The following is a 16,342-nucleotide window of genomic DNA, read 5'->3' as shown; positions in this document are numbered from 1 at the left end:
GGAATTGTCATGTCTTGTTGTTGTTGTTGATTTTTCATTGATTTTTTTTCCTCATTGTAAACAAGGGTCGCCTTCGATTATCCTTTAAGTGTAAATAAAGGTTGAATGCTGTTTTCAACTGCACAAAATAAATAATAATGAAATCAAAATACAGCCAAACTGAACTCCTCACGTTTTATTTGAGAAAGCATGAAGGCCTTCATCACAGAATGACAGCCATGAACGATAATGCACTTGGAACAGTTTAACAAAAGCACAGCTTCAACACGGAAAGCAGCTTGTATGAATACAAAGACTTTTTTCTTTTTTTTTAAGACAACACAAAGTGAAGACTTTTAGTGAGCGTGCTCCTCTTCCTATCTCACAGGTTCGGGAACAGAGGCTCGCGGTACGAGCATGCTACAGGTGGTGCATCTGACGGATGTTGAGAGTGTCTCGCAGCATCAGGTCACGGAGCCGCCAGAGTGCGTCTGCCATCGTCTTGTGGGCGCCTTTACTCTTCAGCCAATGGGACGGCAGTCTGCTCTCCTGCTCTTTTGTGAGGCGCACATCTTGTTTTTGGACTGAAAGTTTAAAAATAGTGAAAGAAACAAAAATCAGTGCACGAGTCTAAGACACCAATCACACACGGATATAACAGACTCACAATTAAAAGGAAAAGCCTGTAGATCAATGTTCAAATTAAGGAGTCATCAGAGGGTCACGGATAAAAGCTGAACAAGCAAAATCCAGAAATATGTGCATGTGAAGATATGTTCCTCTGAGTGTGTGATGGACCTGAGAGAGCCTGGTCCCACTTGCTGATGGTGGGAGATTCTGCACTGAGGCCCTCGATGTATCTCAGGTAGGCCTCGGAGTGGAGCAGGCGCTGGGACTTGGCCGGTGGGGACACAAACACGGGGGTGGAGGGCTGCTGGAGGGCGGGCTGGCCCATCTGGCCTTGACCCGGATACGGAGGCGGAGCCTGCTGCCCCGCGCCCATCAATCCCACCTGATGGAAGTTTTATTAGAACTCTATTAATTCTTTGATTCAGACTCACACATTCACACACATCATCATCATCATCATCATCATCATCATCATCATCATCATCATCACGTACAGAGAGCCACAATATGCAGCTGATGTAAAGTGCAGTGCTAAATAAATAGTTAAACGTTTGTAAAAACTAGAAAACATTAAATCAGTTGTCCTTTCTGACAATGTGAACTTAATCTAATAATAAACTTTATTTGAAAAATGCAGATCAAAGTGCTTCACAGCAAGAATATTATATGCAGTGTTTCACATAAAAACAGATATAAAGGAACATTTAGAAATATAGAAATGAGATGCATAAGAACAGTTAAAATATAAAATAAAAGCAATATGCATTTTAAAGTCGCGGTAGTTCAAGTGCAAAAGTAGCTAGTTAAAGGCTAAAGTAAAGAGATATGTTTCTAATTTTGCTTCAGGAAATCTTATCGACTTCCTGATGTTTTCTCATTATATCTTCCTCCATAAACATCTCTGCATCAAAGCAGCAGCATGAATCTGAACTGATCTGATATAATTTAGTTTGTGATGATTACTTTCTTATAGATCACCTGGGATCCATGAGCGTGTGCTGCTCCGGGTCCAGCTCCCATGCTGTTCACACCTGTGAGGATATTCACAATCACAAAAACTGTCACAAAACACAGCAAGACACTTTTTTTCTGTATATATTTAAAATACGACTTCATATTTAATTTATTACTAGAAATGAACCGGTGTCCTTCTAGGCAGGAATCATTAAAAGATCACTTGTCACTGTTTTTATAATATAATCAGGATTATGATTGACAGATTCGTCAGTGACACGTTATCCATCAGGCATGCAGGTAAAGAGCTGAATAAATGTCCGAGCTGAGACTTTGTGCTCTCAACGGCCCGGTCATGAACCCGAGGACCGCGGCCTTTTGGTTCAGGTAGCCCCTCCGGCAAGTCAGATTGGGAGACAGGAAGCAACTGCGTGGCAGGTGGGATGACGATGACAGCACTCTTACCAAAGAATGGCATTCCGGGGAACCCAGGCATAACGGGCAGGAGGTGTGGGGGGAACACGGGCACCTCCGTGTGATGTGGTGGGAAGCCAGTCATACAAACCATGCCGTCAACATGGGGCATCATAGCTGATATACACGCACCCATCATACCTTCTCAGGGAGGAACAGCAGTGACACAGAAGAGGCAACATGCATCAGTCAAACATGCAACACGACCCAGCATGCACTCATATGTTCATGTACAGATTATCATCGAATCAGCTGATCGTTATGATGGAGATGAATGGAAATATGTATGAATGTAAACGACAAACACGACTGTCAGGCAGAAATTATTTAACAGTCTCAAACCTTGAATAGTTTCCAGCAGCTTTTTAATTTATGTTCTGCACTCACATGCAGGAAAGTCCAGAATAAAACAGAGATTTCTATCATGATGTATAAAAGCTGCTGTACACCATTTAAAGTTTGTGAAATTGTGTTAAAGTTAGATTACAAGACAACATGCTGACGTGGTGCGAGCAGGAAAGTTCAGGATGAGAACACTTCTAGCAGTTCAGCTTCTGATTCCAGCCGTGTACGTCTGCATCCATGAGGGGTTACCTGACACAGGCGTCATGCTGGGACTTAGCATCCCCATGGGGGTCGGGGGAGGTACCACCCCCATCAGTGCCCCTACTGGGGTACCTGCTCTAGGGGACGTCTGATGCTGGGCCCTCTCGCGCTCCTGCTGCTCGGCAACTTTAGCTGCTCGTTCTGCAACGCAACGAGGACGAGTCGGTGAGACAGACGGCTGGATGGATATCAGGATCAGTGCATCTCTCTGATAACAACGCTCACCTTCATACTCTGCCTTGCGGGTGCTCTCCAGGTTCCTCCACTCGGTGCCCACCAGGCGGCTCAGCTCCCCGAAGGAGAAGTCGGGATGCTGCGCTTTGATGACCGCTCGCATCTCGCTGCTGAACAGGATGTAACCGCTCATGTTGATCTTCCTCTTGGAGCCCTCCTTCTTTGAAAGGCCCTTTATGGACTTCGGTGTGGACTAAAAACAAACACGAGAGAACTATTTACAGAAATGTTACGCAATCATTGACATACTTAATGACAGAGGACTTCCAGCCTGACCTGGGGAGGAGTGTACGGCATGATGTCCATGTCACTGGACATGGAGGACTGCATCTGAGGCAGCGACCGGTCCCCCAGCTCGCCGTCATCATCACCCAGATCCTCCAGCTCTTCGTCGGTCATGTCGGCAAACTTTGCCTCCAGTTCCTCGATTTTGCGGTCCAGCAGAGGGGAGGGCTCCTTCTGGGGCACGATGAGCTTCCTGTACGGGACGATCAGAGGAATATTCTGTTCTGCAGTTTATCAAGTGAATCATTCATTTAAGAGGAAGAACTGGCTTCCATAGTTTCACAGGGAGGATGTCAATGAAAGAAGAAGGAACAACAAACAGTTCTTTATCTGGGTAGATGTTTACTTTATTAGTTTCACAGCTTATTCACCTGAAGTAGTAGATCTCATCCTCCAGCACCTTCCCAGAGAGAGAAAAGCGTTTCAGACCCTTGAACTTCTTCATCTGCTTCTCGCTCTCGATGTAGCGGCTCTCACACAGTAAGACGTTCTCTTCGGGGACTTCGGTGGGCCGACAGGACAGGTAGTCTTTGAAGGACGACACGATGCACTTCCCTGCGGGAGGAGAGCATGCGTCAGATGGAGCGGTACCACCGGGTACCGTGTGGTTAGAAAGGTCAGACCGGTACCTATGATGCAGGTCATGGGACACGTCTCCTCCAGGTTGCTGAGGAACACCTCCCTCCTGTAGAACATCTTCGTGGGTTCGTGCTCCGTCTCTTCGGGGTGGATGAAGATGGGGCCGAAGAAGTAGCCGGCTCCATCGCGCATCCACATTTTCTCAATCCTGTTCAACACGGAAACAAAAGAGGCTGCAGCATAAACTGTAAACAAACAACAACAAACACCCACTGGGCCGTCAGTCAGAGGTTCCAACCAACAACAGACCGATGTCATCAGAACTGACTGCAAACATGTAATAAATTAAGCAAAATATGACCATTTTGTGAATTATAAAGGATATGTTGACATCACTTAAAGAGGATATCTTTTTCACATACAGCATATGTAATACTAATAATATTCATATTAATAATAAACACTGCAAGCCGTGCTAAGAAATCTCTCTCTATAAAATCATACGTGTTGACAAACACACGTGTCAGTCCCACACGCTACCCGTCCCAGCTGTGGAGACATCGGTACAGTTGTCTTTTAGACCAAAGACTCTGTAAATAAATAAGCGCGTGTATATGAACATGTACCCCACCTGCCCACTCGGTGGCGCACCAGTCCATGAGAGCCGATGTAAACACAGTCGCCCACTTTGAGCCACAGGTTGTTGTAGCAGAGCTGCTCGTAGTACTGACAGCCGGGCTCCCCGTTGGACATATCCAGGGGGACGTCCTCCCTCTCCTGCACACACATCACTTCCTGTCATCGCTACTGACACACGTGTTCACTGTCAGGTGTCACGGAAACAACCAACCAGCTGGTTACCTTGTCTACAGCAGCGTCGGTCATCTTGCCTTCGTCGGCCGTCTCTGCCGGCTTCTCCTCCTGTTTGGGTGCGAACATCGAAGCCACGCGGACGACGGGCAGGGGGACGTCTCTGGGAACGAAGCGGACCGAGCTCAGCGGCATCGTCCACATCTTGATCTTCTTGAAGGACTTGGACTTGGCGGAGTAGCGCGACTCGCAGACGAAGACGTCCTCCGCTCTGAAGCCCTCCGGGTGAAGCTTGAAGTACTCCTTAAATCACAACCACGGGAAACATTCAGCGAACACTCAACATGCGGTCAGAGAGCAACAAAACCTCATGAATATACGTCACCTTCACAAACATGACCACACACTTCCCCAGGATCTTGCTGACAGGAGCTTTGTTGTAGTAGTCGCTCTTAAAAACTTCCTTTTCCAGGAATTTTCTGGTGGCCAGATGAAAGGTCTCGTTGGGTCGGTAGAACCAGCAGCCGTACAGCCACTTCTCCCCTGTGAGCATCGAGAGACCGACTTCAAGCAGAGCAAGTGAAAAGACAGGAAGCAGAAAGACACGGTCCAGCGCTGCAGGACGTACCGGTGTCGTCCTGCCAGAGCCGCTCGATGTAGATGATGTGCGGCTGCAGGTTGGGCTCGGCAGGCTCCACGTACACGTAGTCGCCCACGTGGTACATGCTGTCCTTGAAGCTGCAGTCCTGGCTGTAGGTGCGCTGAAGGTTCGACTGCCACGATCCTCCGACGGGGTCCTCCCTCTTCTCTGCTTCTGGGAATTCAAAACATATTCAGTAAAACGAAGCTATAAACTCAGAGAACACGTCACGCTGTAATGAATATATTTGACAGAATACCCCTTTTCTCCTCCTCCCTCTTGATTTTGTCCTCCTCGAACTCTTTAGGCAGCTTCCCCTTCTTCTCCTTCTCCACGTCACCGTGCAGATGTTTGGAGGAGTAGCTGAGGGCCGGCGACATCAGGATCTCTCCGTTCTTACACAGCTCGTCTCGGATGCGGATGAAGAACTGCTGCAGCTCCACAGCGTCCTCGAAGATCTCCGAGTCCGTCCTGTGGGGAACGTGTGGTGAGACTCAGACTTCCTGATCTGGTTCTGTACATGACGGCAGGAACTAACCCACCTGTTCAGTCGTCTTGCCTTCTCCAGCACTTCGAACATGTGGTCCTGGAACACGTCCAACCTCTTGTACCGCCCTCGGTCCACGTTGCTTCTGATGATCTCGAAGTTGAGCTGAGGTTTTTCAGGGTTCGCAGGATCGGCAGCGGGAATCTCCGCCAGCGAATCGCTGTAGCAGCGCCCCTCATCGTCCTGGTGGCCGAGCACAGACACGAACAGGCTGCGGATGAGTTCCTGGAGGAGGCGGGGCACGTCGGGGACGTGGGCGTCGTCCCCTCCCTCCAGGTCCCGCCGGGTCTCCAGCAGCACCCGGTGCAGCAGCAGAGCGTCGCGGTAGATCAGAGACTCGGGCTCGTTGTACGTGCAGGCGTTGTTGAACATGAGCACCAGGTCCTCCACCAGCGCGTCCACGTCCTGGTACTTGTTGGCCAACATGTGGCTCTTGATCTTCTCCATGTCCACGGGCTTCTTGATGGCGACGTAGTAATCCGGCAGCTCGGCCCGAGACGGCAGCCGCAGGAAGATGGTGCTGAGGCGGCGGCCGCGCTTATCCGTGAAGTTCTTCACTGCTTCGTAGAGCTCGTTCAGTTTCTGCTGTAACGGTGTCAAATACTTCGACTTCTTCAGAGTGACGTTGTTCTTTCCTGCAGTAACATAAAGTACATGTGTGTTATTAGTCATCAATCTGTCTGATTCTTGCTTCGATTTGATTTTGTCACGTGAAGTCAGACTGGCTGACGTACTGATCTTTAACTTTGGAGACATGATGTCGTCGTCGTCAGTAGCTGGTCCGAGGTCCTTCCGTCTGTCTTTCATCATCTTCTCCAGGATGTTTGCGTCGTTGTAGACCTTCAGAAACAACACAGGTTCGTATACAGGTTCTTATAAAGACATTCTTTCAGGGTGCACAACCCCGTTTCCTAAAAAGTTCCAATGACTTGCAAATCAAATAAACTTATATTTAATTAATAATAGACCAAAGACAACATATTAAATGCTGAAACTGAGGAATTTTCTTGTCATATTAAAAAAATATATGCTTATTTTGAATTTGATGGCAGCAACATGTTTACTACTGTGTTGCATCACCTCTTCTTTTCACAATACTCTGTAAACGTCTGGAGTTTTGAAAGTGAAATGTGGTCCCACTCTTGCCTGATATATGATTTCAGCTGCTCAACAGTTCAGGTTCTCCTTTGTTGTATTTTTGGTTTCATGATGCTCGAAAAGTAAAAATTTAAACTTGAACATTTTTGCACTATTTGCCATCAAATTCAAAATAATAAAATTTTTCAGAGAACAATCAAATTTCTCCAATTCAACATTTGACAAGTTGTCTTTGGTCTACTTCAAATTAAATATGGGTTTATGGGATTTGCACATCGTTACAGTTTTTATTTACATTCTGCACTGTGTCTCTACTGTTTTAATTTACATGCAGTTCATTATAATTTCCATCTTTGTCAAACTGTCCAGTCGAAGACTTTTCAGACTTTTTGGTCTCTGAAACATGAAGGGAGAGAACCGTGGAATCCCTAAAAAGCATCAACAGGTGAATCCACTGAACCGCGTCTCACCTGGGAGCCTTCCTCGTTGTAGTGTCGAGCATTGCGGAACATCAGCTTCATCTCTTCCACCATCGAATCCTCGGTCACGTACTTGTCTGAGCGGATGTTGTGCTCGATGGTTCTGAGGTCCATCGGTTCCAGGATGACCTTGTAGTAGTCGGGGTAGTCCTTCTTTGAGGGCTTCACCATGAAGAGGTCGCACAGCCTCCGCCCGCTGCCGGCCTCTCGCGCCTCTGTCACGGCAGCCAGCAGCGCTTTCATCCGGTTCTTCTTCGTGTTCTTCTTGTGACTGGAAACCAGACGAAAACAACAAAGAGGCGTCACACAAATCGACTTCTTTCACACACGATAACCACCAAATATCAGAGAGCTGAAGAAGAACGAGACAAAGTGCACCTTTTCCTTTTTGTGCTGCTGGTGTCGGAGGTGGCGGAGGAGAGCATGCTGTCTCCGTCGTCATCGTCTCTCTGCAGGAGATCCTTTTTCTTCATCTGGACAACAGGCGACACGTTACAGGGTCACAATACGTCTTTTACAATGTCAGACAGAAGATTCAAGCTCTGGTGATCCAGATGTTTCTGAAGGTTCTCAGGAGACACCGACCTGCTGGATGTGTTGCAGTTTGAGAGCCCGTTTGTAGATGGAGGAGTGAGGCACGTTGTAGCGTTTGGCGTTCTCGAACATCAGCGTCAGATCCACGTCGACGTGCTCCACGCTCTCGTACTCGTTGTTCTTCATCTTGTTCCTGCGGGGAATCAACGGGCTCTCAGAAAATACTGCACCGGACAGAGTCGCATTCTTACAGAGAAAATAAAAAAGATGAAATGTTGGTGAAACAAAAAAATGTATATGAATCAGAACTAACCAGACACAAATGGAGAAGAAAATTTCGGAATAATTTCAGCTAAACTTTTCCATTTTAGTAAAAATCTATTAAAATGCTTTTAGTGAACAAACTCCTTGATGTAAAAAAGATTAAACTTTTTAAGTATTCGACGATGAATTTAAAGCATCTATTAAAAGTTTCTAAAAAATACACGTTATTTTAAAGTGACCTACAGAAATAGAAAATGTAATTAAAAAAAAAAATCCACTTTGATATTTGATTTGACAAAAGATCAAATATCATAATAATAAAGATGTGTTTAGTTTGAATGTAACGCCACTAAGTACATCTTCAGTGTTGTGCTGTCTGCGTCGTACTTGATGTGCTGCAGGCAGACGGGCTGGTTGATCTGCTGGTAGTAGTCGGGGTAATCCTTCCTGGAGGGCAGCTGGAGGAACGGCTCCGAGATCAGCTGACCCTGACTGTTCCTGGCTCCCCGCACCGCCTCATACAGCTGGAAGATGGGGTTACTCATGTCCATGTTGGAGGTCATGCTCTCCGCCTCGGACTCTCCCTCATCATAGTGGACGGAGCCTGAGAGGAGACGGAGGAGAGAAGCAGATAATCACATAAATATAACATGTTACAGGGCATCATAGATAATAACGGTCCGTTTGATGGTGAGGGGAAGATGTACCAGAGAGGATGCCCTCCTCATCACTTTCATACTGGAGAGCCATGGTGATGGCGGAGAGCCGGTCTCCCTGCGCCGACCTTCGGTTCCTGGACAGAAGAACAGATTCCAAATGACACGAGAACAGAACCTCTGTGGACGCGACTCCCCGTTCGGATCTCAGTACCTGATCCGGATGCTGGACTTGATCGGCTCTCCGTGTTCCACTTCAGACTTCTTCTGTGCAAAGATCTTTTTGATGGTGTTTGCATCCTGGGGCACACGAGGGGGTCAAAGGTCAGGATGTCAAACGTTGTGATGCTGTGTGTGTGTGTGTGTGTGTGTGTGTGTCATGCTCTCTGTCCCACACTGACCTTAAACACCTGTGATCCAGGCTCGTTGTAGGTTTTGGCATTCTTCACCAGCAGGTCGATGTCCTTCGCCATGGCGCCGATGCTCCTGTAGTGACTCAGCTGGAACAAAACGGGTTTGTTGGACGTTTCACCAACAAAATATTATAAACTCTCCGGCAGCATTTAAAGGTGCAGTGAGTTGGATTTAAAGGGATCTGTTGGTGGAGATGGAATTTAATATTCATAACTATGTTTTCATTAGTATATAATCACCTGAAACTAAGAAGTATTGTGTTTTTGTTTTCTTAAAATGAGCTCATAATATCTACATGAAGAGCAGGTCCTCTTCCACGCAGCGCGCCATAACTCTACGGTAGCCCAGAGGGGACAAAGAAAACACTGGAACCAGAGAGGGCCTTCGTGTTTCTTTAAAGTTTCGCTGCTAATGACGGTCACAGTAGCTTCCAGGTCGGTGGGCGGAACGTAGTATCGTCGCCACTAGATGCCACTAAATCCAACACACTGCTCCTTTAACGGAGAAGCTGTCAAAGTGTACCTGAATCTTCTGAGCGATGATTTTCAGATCTATCGGTTCCTTAATGATGGCATAATAATCCGGGTATTGCTAAATGAATAAAAGGAAAATTAAAATCAAATCAAAGCCACTGATTTCATGCATATTATAATTTTATGAAGGAGCTCGTACCATTTTGGAGGGAAGTTTCTGGAAGAGCTCGCTGACCAGGCGACCGGTGGGCTCGGTGTGAGACACCACGGCATCAAGGAGCTGCTCCAGGACTTCCTTCAGACAGGTGGGTGCACTCTGACGTTTACATGGAGTCAAACAGGGTGAGACAACCAAATACATCCTGTAGATGATGCTGTCAAAATATGGTGACAACAGGTTTAAAAATCACAACTACCGCTGCTGAGAAGACAACAGAAAATCTAAATCTGTTAGTTGTATGAGAAAACATGAATACAGTGACCCCTCGCTATAACGCGGTTCACCTTTCACGGTCTCGCTGCTTCACGGATTTGCATCGTGCATTGTGTTCTGCATTCTGATTGGCTAAACAGTCTCTCCGCTTCTTCTCTACCTGTTTGTCAATAACGTTGCGGTTTAATATGTACACGTACGTAAAACAGCTTGCCAAATTAAAAATAATCGATGGTGGCATGTCGGTTTATAAGAATCTTTTTGCCCAGAAGAAAAAAGAGCGACAACAACTACCGATAACTATGTTCTTCTGTCGAAAAACCACACCTGCACCGCCGGCTTTAGAAGAAAGAACCGCTGCAGAGCGGAGTCAGGATGCAGCGGCTCAGTCAGAAGAGCAGTGAAATACACGAGTCACTATTTGTCCGACTGTACTTTGTATTTGTTTTCATAATCATTTTTCATTTCCTCCCGTTCTAATCCAATGACTCGGGTCGCAGTGGGGCGGTGCCGATCTCAGCAATTTGAAGCCTTCAGTTCGTATTGATGATTCAAATTATTATTTTACAGTACAGTAGTTATTTATAAAAAAAAAACATTTATACAGTACTTTTATTTGTTAAACAAATGCTTGGGCCTGTAAAAAGGTTTTGTTCTTTGGTTTCAATGTATTATGGAGTATTTCATTGTATAATAATTGTAAAAAAAAAAAAGGTTACTACTTCACGGATTTCACCTATCACGGTCTCTATTTGGAACGTAACCCCCGCGATAAACGAGGGTTCACTGTATACTAAACGAGTATCACCAGAAGATGGATGTTATCTAATAGTATGTACTGAATGAAGGGTTGTAATAAATCCAGGAGTGTCACCTCATCTTCAGTGGACCCTCCCGGGTTGTCTTGGCCATCATACCCATCTTCATCATCCTCATCATAGTCGCCTCGCTGCACAAACTCATTCTTGGTGCGCAGGTAGAGGTCCCACAGTTTACAGGCTGCTCGGTACTCTGAACTCTCGGACTGCAGACGGGACAGATTCATGTGGTGGTTGTTCCCTGGACATTAAACTTCCTTCACACATCTTTTTATTGCTAAGTTTGATACCTTATAATAGGTTTTTGCATTGTTGAATAACAGCTGAAAGTCGGTGGTGAGCTGTTCCACATCATCGTACTCCTCCATCTTCAGTTTCTGCTGGATCTTCATCATGTCGATGGGCTGGGACACCACGTGGTAGTAGTCCGGTTGGTTCCTGACACAAAACAGGGTTGGCACATTTTCTAAGTTCAATTATTGACTGATATTGAAGGAATCAGAGGTTTTAATCACACGGTATCACCTTCGTTTGGGCGCCCTGATGAAGAGCTCACACAGCATCCGGCCCTGGTCGTCCTTGTAGTCTCTGATCGTGTTGTACAGTTCATGACACACCGCGATCTGCAGCGGAAGGAGGAGACACACTGAGAAATATCCACATCTTCTCCCATCATGCAACACATCCATCGTATATGTCTCACAGTTCATTAACAAAACACAACAAAAAAAAATCAAAGACTGAAATCTGTAAAATTACAGGATCCACAGTTGGAATGTTTGAGGTCCTTCTCCTCTTTCTCCCAACGGAAGACACTAACGATGAAGTCTGGCTATCGTCAAAATCTCCTCCACTCACACTGCTAGAGGGGGACGTCGCCCGTCTCCTTTTCAAGGCCATGACCAACCCCTGAGGAGACAAGTTCACATTCAGGAACCACGTACGGAAAAGAGTCCATGTAATGGGAGAATGATGGAGATGAACAGAGCTCAGATTTACTGCATTTTAAACCAGGAATGAGATCATCGTCTTCGAAGCACAACAGGAGTCAAAACCACGAGATAATCTGGCTGACAGGCGTTTTAGTTGAAGTTAGTGAAGTTTGTTAAAAGCTTTTAAACACAACAGATGCTGCGAATGTGAAGATGAATATACTTGATGTGAAAAAGTGTGAAAACAAATAGTTAAAGCACAACATGCAACAATCTAAATATTTTAGGAGAATAGTTGAATCCCACAAGAAGGTAGAGATGTCAAAAGCACAACTCTAATAAAAAAAAAAAACAATTAAATAAGGAAATAGAGAAAATTAATGTTTTTCAAATTGAAAGAGACGATTTAAACGTATAAAATCCACAATCACATGTTCCACTAACAGAAAATGCTTTTACATGTTATTAAAGCCTTGTTTTTCTGGTGAATAAATATTATTCATGCATGAATATTAATAGCAGTTGTCCTTATTAGGCGTGTAATAAAATATCAACATTATGTTTTGTGATTCTGTATTGATTCTGTAAAGACTTGTGACGCTTGCTTTGTTTTGATTACGCAGAAAGCGGTTGTATTATGTCAGATGTTACAGAGACAAATATATTTCATATTCTTCTGATTGCATAAAAAAACAAACACTTCTAAAATCAGGTTTTATGAAAATAATGTTGTGTTCTTTAGAGGATTATTATCATTCTTGTTTTCTTTTCATCTATTTGTAGTTTTTTATTTAATCAAGTTCTTTAAACTTTATTTTAGTGTTTAAATGAATCTTCTACATTTTTAATCATCTCTATCTTCTTGCATCTCAAATCGTATATTTTCTTTGTACTTTGTTTTGTTTTTAAATTGTTCTTAAATCATTATTATTATTTGGTCCACATCTTATTATCGGCCTGTCAATCATCTGTTAAGCACTTTGAACTGCACCAACAATTTTATTCCCTCCGAGGACTTGATTTCAAACAGTTTAACCTCAGAGTTCTGTGACGTCATCCAGGTGTAGGTGAGAAACATCAGTGGCTGCAGGTACCGGTGTAAACAGAGAAGGAGGGGACACGCCCACATGTCAACATCACGTCACGTCATCTGAACTTCGAGGCCTTATTGAAGATGTATTCTCGGACCAGTGGACACACACGTCACGTTTTCATCACCATGTATTTATGAATGTGTGTAAATCAGACCCTCTGATCTCCCGGCAGGTTTTATGCTCTTTATTTCCCGGTATTGAAACGTGACCCCCCCGGTGCTGCTGGTACCTCCGGAGGGTCTGACTTCCAGAAAACGTTCACGGCTCTCCGTGACGTCACCGAGCAGCGGCCCGGTGTGTGTTACAGGTAACCGAGCACACGCGGAGCCGCGGCGGCCGGACGCCCACCTGACGGTCACCGCGCACCGACAGCAGCGGACCCGACGGCAGCTAACGTTAGCTACGGTTAACGGTTAGCCTTCAACATCACCGAGTTCGAGTCGAGACAAAGGCGCCGCCGTAACGGCCACTACCGTTACAGAGTGCCGTTACGCGCACCGGCGGCACTTCGCGGGAAATGATCCGGTCTGACGCGCTGCCGCAGCGGCGCGCTTACCTTCAGGAAGAGCGGCACCGAACCCGCAAAACCTCGACCATCAAGAAAGCCGATCACTTATCGATTTTAGACCGGGCGGCAGAAGTGTGAAATTATCGACAATTTAACTGCCACTTCCGGTGCTTCACCTTCACAATAAAAGCAGTAACGCTGTTGACGTCGTAATAAGTACCTTTTATGCCATTGTTATGATTTTTCTTCGGATTTATTTGATGAGATTGTGATTATTTTACTATTTAGAAACCATATCTACCCCATAATAATAATAATAATAATAATAATAAAGTACAAGCTATGACGTAGCTGATAGACTTCCTGTCAGTTAAAAAAAATAAATCATTTTACTCATATTAACCTCTTAGTTTGAACTCTGTAACCTTCATACATTATAACACCAGCTACGACTAGCGGGTCACTTTCACAGACATGAGCTCTATTGTGGTTTTATATCATATTTCATGTCCTCCTGTGTCCCCTCCGGCCCATTTCGCCAGCTTGACTATGATCAAAACAACACGTTTTGTCCATGTATCACGTCAGGTCGGTTTGATCTATGTAGCCCAATATGAGAAATTACAAATCGGACTTAAAGGGCTTTAAAACACCATCCGTCCTCCACCCTTGATGTGAAAAAGGAAAACTCCCTGAAAAACGTTGGAAAAAATAATCCAAACCTGTTTCCAGAAAAGTAGTAAGGCTGTGTAAAATCTGAATAAAAACTCCAAAAAAAAATCACATAAACCTATTTAATTTAAAATAGACCAGAAAAATCATTAAATTTGTGTTGTTTTATGAAAAATATATGCTCATTTTGAATTTGATGGCAGCAACATGTCTCAAAAAAGTTGGGACAGGGTCAACAAAAGACTGGGAAAACTTGTGTAATGCTGCTGATGTTGTGTGGTGAAAGCAAGTATGGATCATAATTAATCTGGGCTGGGGTTAGCAGAGGTTTATCCATCCCTGTTGTGATGGAAGGAAATAAAGAAGTATAAAGTAACGGGGAGAAATCTGATCCGTTAGCACCAACCTTGTTTTTAAAGAGGGACAGCTGAGGAGGGAAAACAGGAAGCAGGAAATACATAAACAATAAATACATAATGATAATAGTCATGAGATAATTGTATTCTTGTCTATGCAGTAAGGAGAGATGGCTTGGGATATAAAATATTTAAAACTACATGTATTTCCATAAATGTTTTGAGGAGGGAGCACTTTAATCCTTTTTTAAGATGAGTGCAGAAACAAACCACCAGAGGGAGCTGTTGTATAAAATGTGCAGTGATCATCCACAAACTACAAACTCTGATTTGTCCTCAGCTGTTAATCCCTGCCGAGCCCAACAAACAAACACATCTCCGTTCAGTGAGACTCTGGTTATCATCTTTTATTAAGCATCAGTCAGTAAAAGGAGAAATTTGCTTTAAAACTCGTCATTAGACATTTTTTTTCCTACAGCTTCTCAGATGATATTTACAAGTTTCAGAGTGTCAAAGTTTAATAGCGCTACATGCGTTGAACAACAGGAAACCACAAAGATAATATTCTACAAAGTCAACTAGTACAAAATATGAAACTTTACAAAACAGACACGTTCCCCGACAGAGAGGGCATCGAGCAGAGAGCCGAGCAGAGAGCCGAGTCCCCTGAAGGAGGGGGACCGCTCACCCACATCAAACCACGGGTCGGTTCTTGGCTTTTACTTATTGTGCGGCATATTCCTGTCACAGAAAATTGTTGACTGTAATTTGTGCTTTTGGAAAACGTGTTTGTACCTTTTTATGTCAACGTTTTTATTTGCATCGTCACGAGGCGGCAGAAGATTGAATTCAGACAAATCAATAAAGTGCAGTTCAGAAAACAAGAAAAACTATATAAAAAGAACAAAGTTAGCATCCATCTAACACAGGAACGTGTCGGACCTGTTGAAACAGACTGTATGGCTTGTTTGGGAGAAGATGAAAGGCCCATTTTTAACGCCTCGTCATTATTTACTGCATCTGTTGTGTGATGAATGCTGATGAAGCTCCACTCCTCACCGTGGAACACATCATCACCCTTTTCAAATAGTCTTTTCTTCACCAGCAGTGAAAGTCATGCGACCATTTGTCAGTTTGACATTTTTATACCATTACCATGCAGCGTTAAAGTCCCACACACCGGTGACTGAGTGCCCCCCCCCCCCCACCACCACCACCACCAGACTCTTTTGTTTCAAAGTTTGCTGCTTGACACCACGTGACCACAGACATCTCTGTAACTGAGCCTTTCCTGCAGACCCAGACGCTCCCTCTGCATGCCCACCATGATATTTATAGAACCACAGGATTGAACACATCCTCAAAAAGATGCCTCAACCCAACTGACATTTCTGCATTGTCATTCTGCACAAAAGACTCGAGCACAGCCTGCTGCTTGTGATGGAAAAACACAGGAGTGCCGTGTGCGTTACCTGGCCGTGACTTTGTTCCCTAACGGCAGCCGTTTTGCTCCGAGGAAAGATTTCAGGGTTCAGATTTGAACGATGGTCTCGTCTTTGTTAAAGACTTCTCTGGGCTGGAGTTGGACGTGAGGTGAAGGAGCAGAGCGCCGCAGCGTTGTCAGGAACGTCAGTGATAATCAGGCTGACAGCTCTGCTGCACAGCTCTCTGTCTCACACACACACACACACACACACACACACACACACACACACACACACACACACACACACACACACACACACACACACACACACACACTGCTTGTTCCTTTTCCATTCACCTTTCACACTCGCTCCCTCCACGAGGAGGTGGCTGAGGTCTTCATACACACCGCTGCAGCAGCAGGCGGACGCTCGTGTGGTCATGCTCT

At 44.9% G+C, this 16,342-nt stretch overlaps 1 protein-coding gene across 2 annotated transcripts; it reads right to left on the bottom strand.

Annotated features, from left to right (window-relative positions):
* Positions 1-160: 160 nt before the first annotated feature.
* pbrm1 (polybromo 1) lies at positions 161-13,592 on the bottom strand. 2 transcript variants are annotated; one of them, XM_069725225.1, is made up of 30 exons: positions 13,490-13,592; positions 11,667-11,816; positions 11,433-11,530; positions 11,198-11,345; positions 10,964-11,113; positions 9,856-9,972; positions 9,706-9,774; positions 9,171-9,269; positions 8,984-9,069; positions 8,821-8,906; positions 8,501-8,717; positions 7,901-8,042; positions 7,694-7,788; positions 7,307-7,586; positions 6,473-6,578; positions 5,734-6,373; positions 5,451-5,662; positions 5,180-5,365; positions 4,937-5,094; positions 4,603-4,854; positions 4,373-4,518; positions 3,792-3,949; positions 3,534-3,717; positions 3,154-3,355; positions 2,869-3,070; positions 2,632-2,784; positions 2,029-2,178; positions 1,588-1,640; positions 778-991; positions 161-563 (listed from the first exon to the last, which is right to left on the bottom strand). In XM_069725225.1, the coding sequence occupies exons 2-30, from the start codon at positions 11,805-11,807 to the stop codon at positions 400-402; spliced, it is 4,908 nt and encodes a 1,635-aa protein (XP_069581326.1). In that variant the 5' UTR covers positions 11,808-11,816; positions 13,490-13,592; the 3' UTR covers positions 161-399. The 2 variants fall into 2 exon arrangements, with proteins under 2 accessions (XP_069581326.1, XP_069581324.1); XM_069725223.1 differs by lacking the exon at positions 2,029-2,178 and having other exon boundaries at positions 1,573-1,640; positions 2,716-2,784.
* Positions 13,593-16,342: the final 2,750 nt, after the last annotated feature.

This window comes from Brachyistius frenatus, unplaced genomic scaffold, assembly GCF_029030835.1.
Source record: "Brachyistius frenatus isolate BFR_SWC_R1_liver_20210118 unplaced genomic scaffold, ASM2903083v1 Contig_415, whole genome shotgun sequence".
In the NCBI taxonomy this organism is placed as follows: domain Eukaryota; kingdom Metazoa; phylum Chordata; class Actinopteri; family Embiotocidae; genus Brachyistius; species Brachyistius frenatus.
The sequence above is the reverse complement of the archived record's forward strand: the minus strand, read 5'-3'. Positions and strand labels throughout refer to the sequence as shown.

What these genes read in the sequence shown, in the direction of transcription:
- pbrm1 (XM_069725225.1), bottom strand. Translation starts at nt 11,807, where the DNA reads ATGGCCTTGAAAAGGAGACGGGCGACGTCCCCCTCTAGCAGTGTGAGT. An exon ending in ATGCAAAAACCTATTATAAG is followed by an intron (nt 11,114 to 11,197) that starts GTATCAAACTTA and finishes TCCCGTCTGCAG; the next exon opens with TCCGAGAGTTCAGAGTACCG. An exon ending in GATGAGATCTACTACTTCAG is followed by an intron (nt 3,356 to 3,533) that starts GTGAATAAGCTG and finishes CGTCCCGTACAG; the next exon opens with GAAGCTCATCGTGCCCCAGA.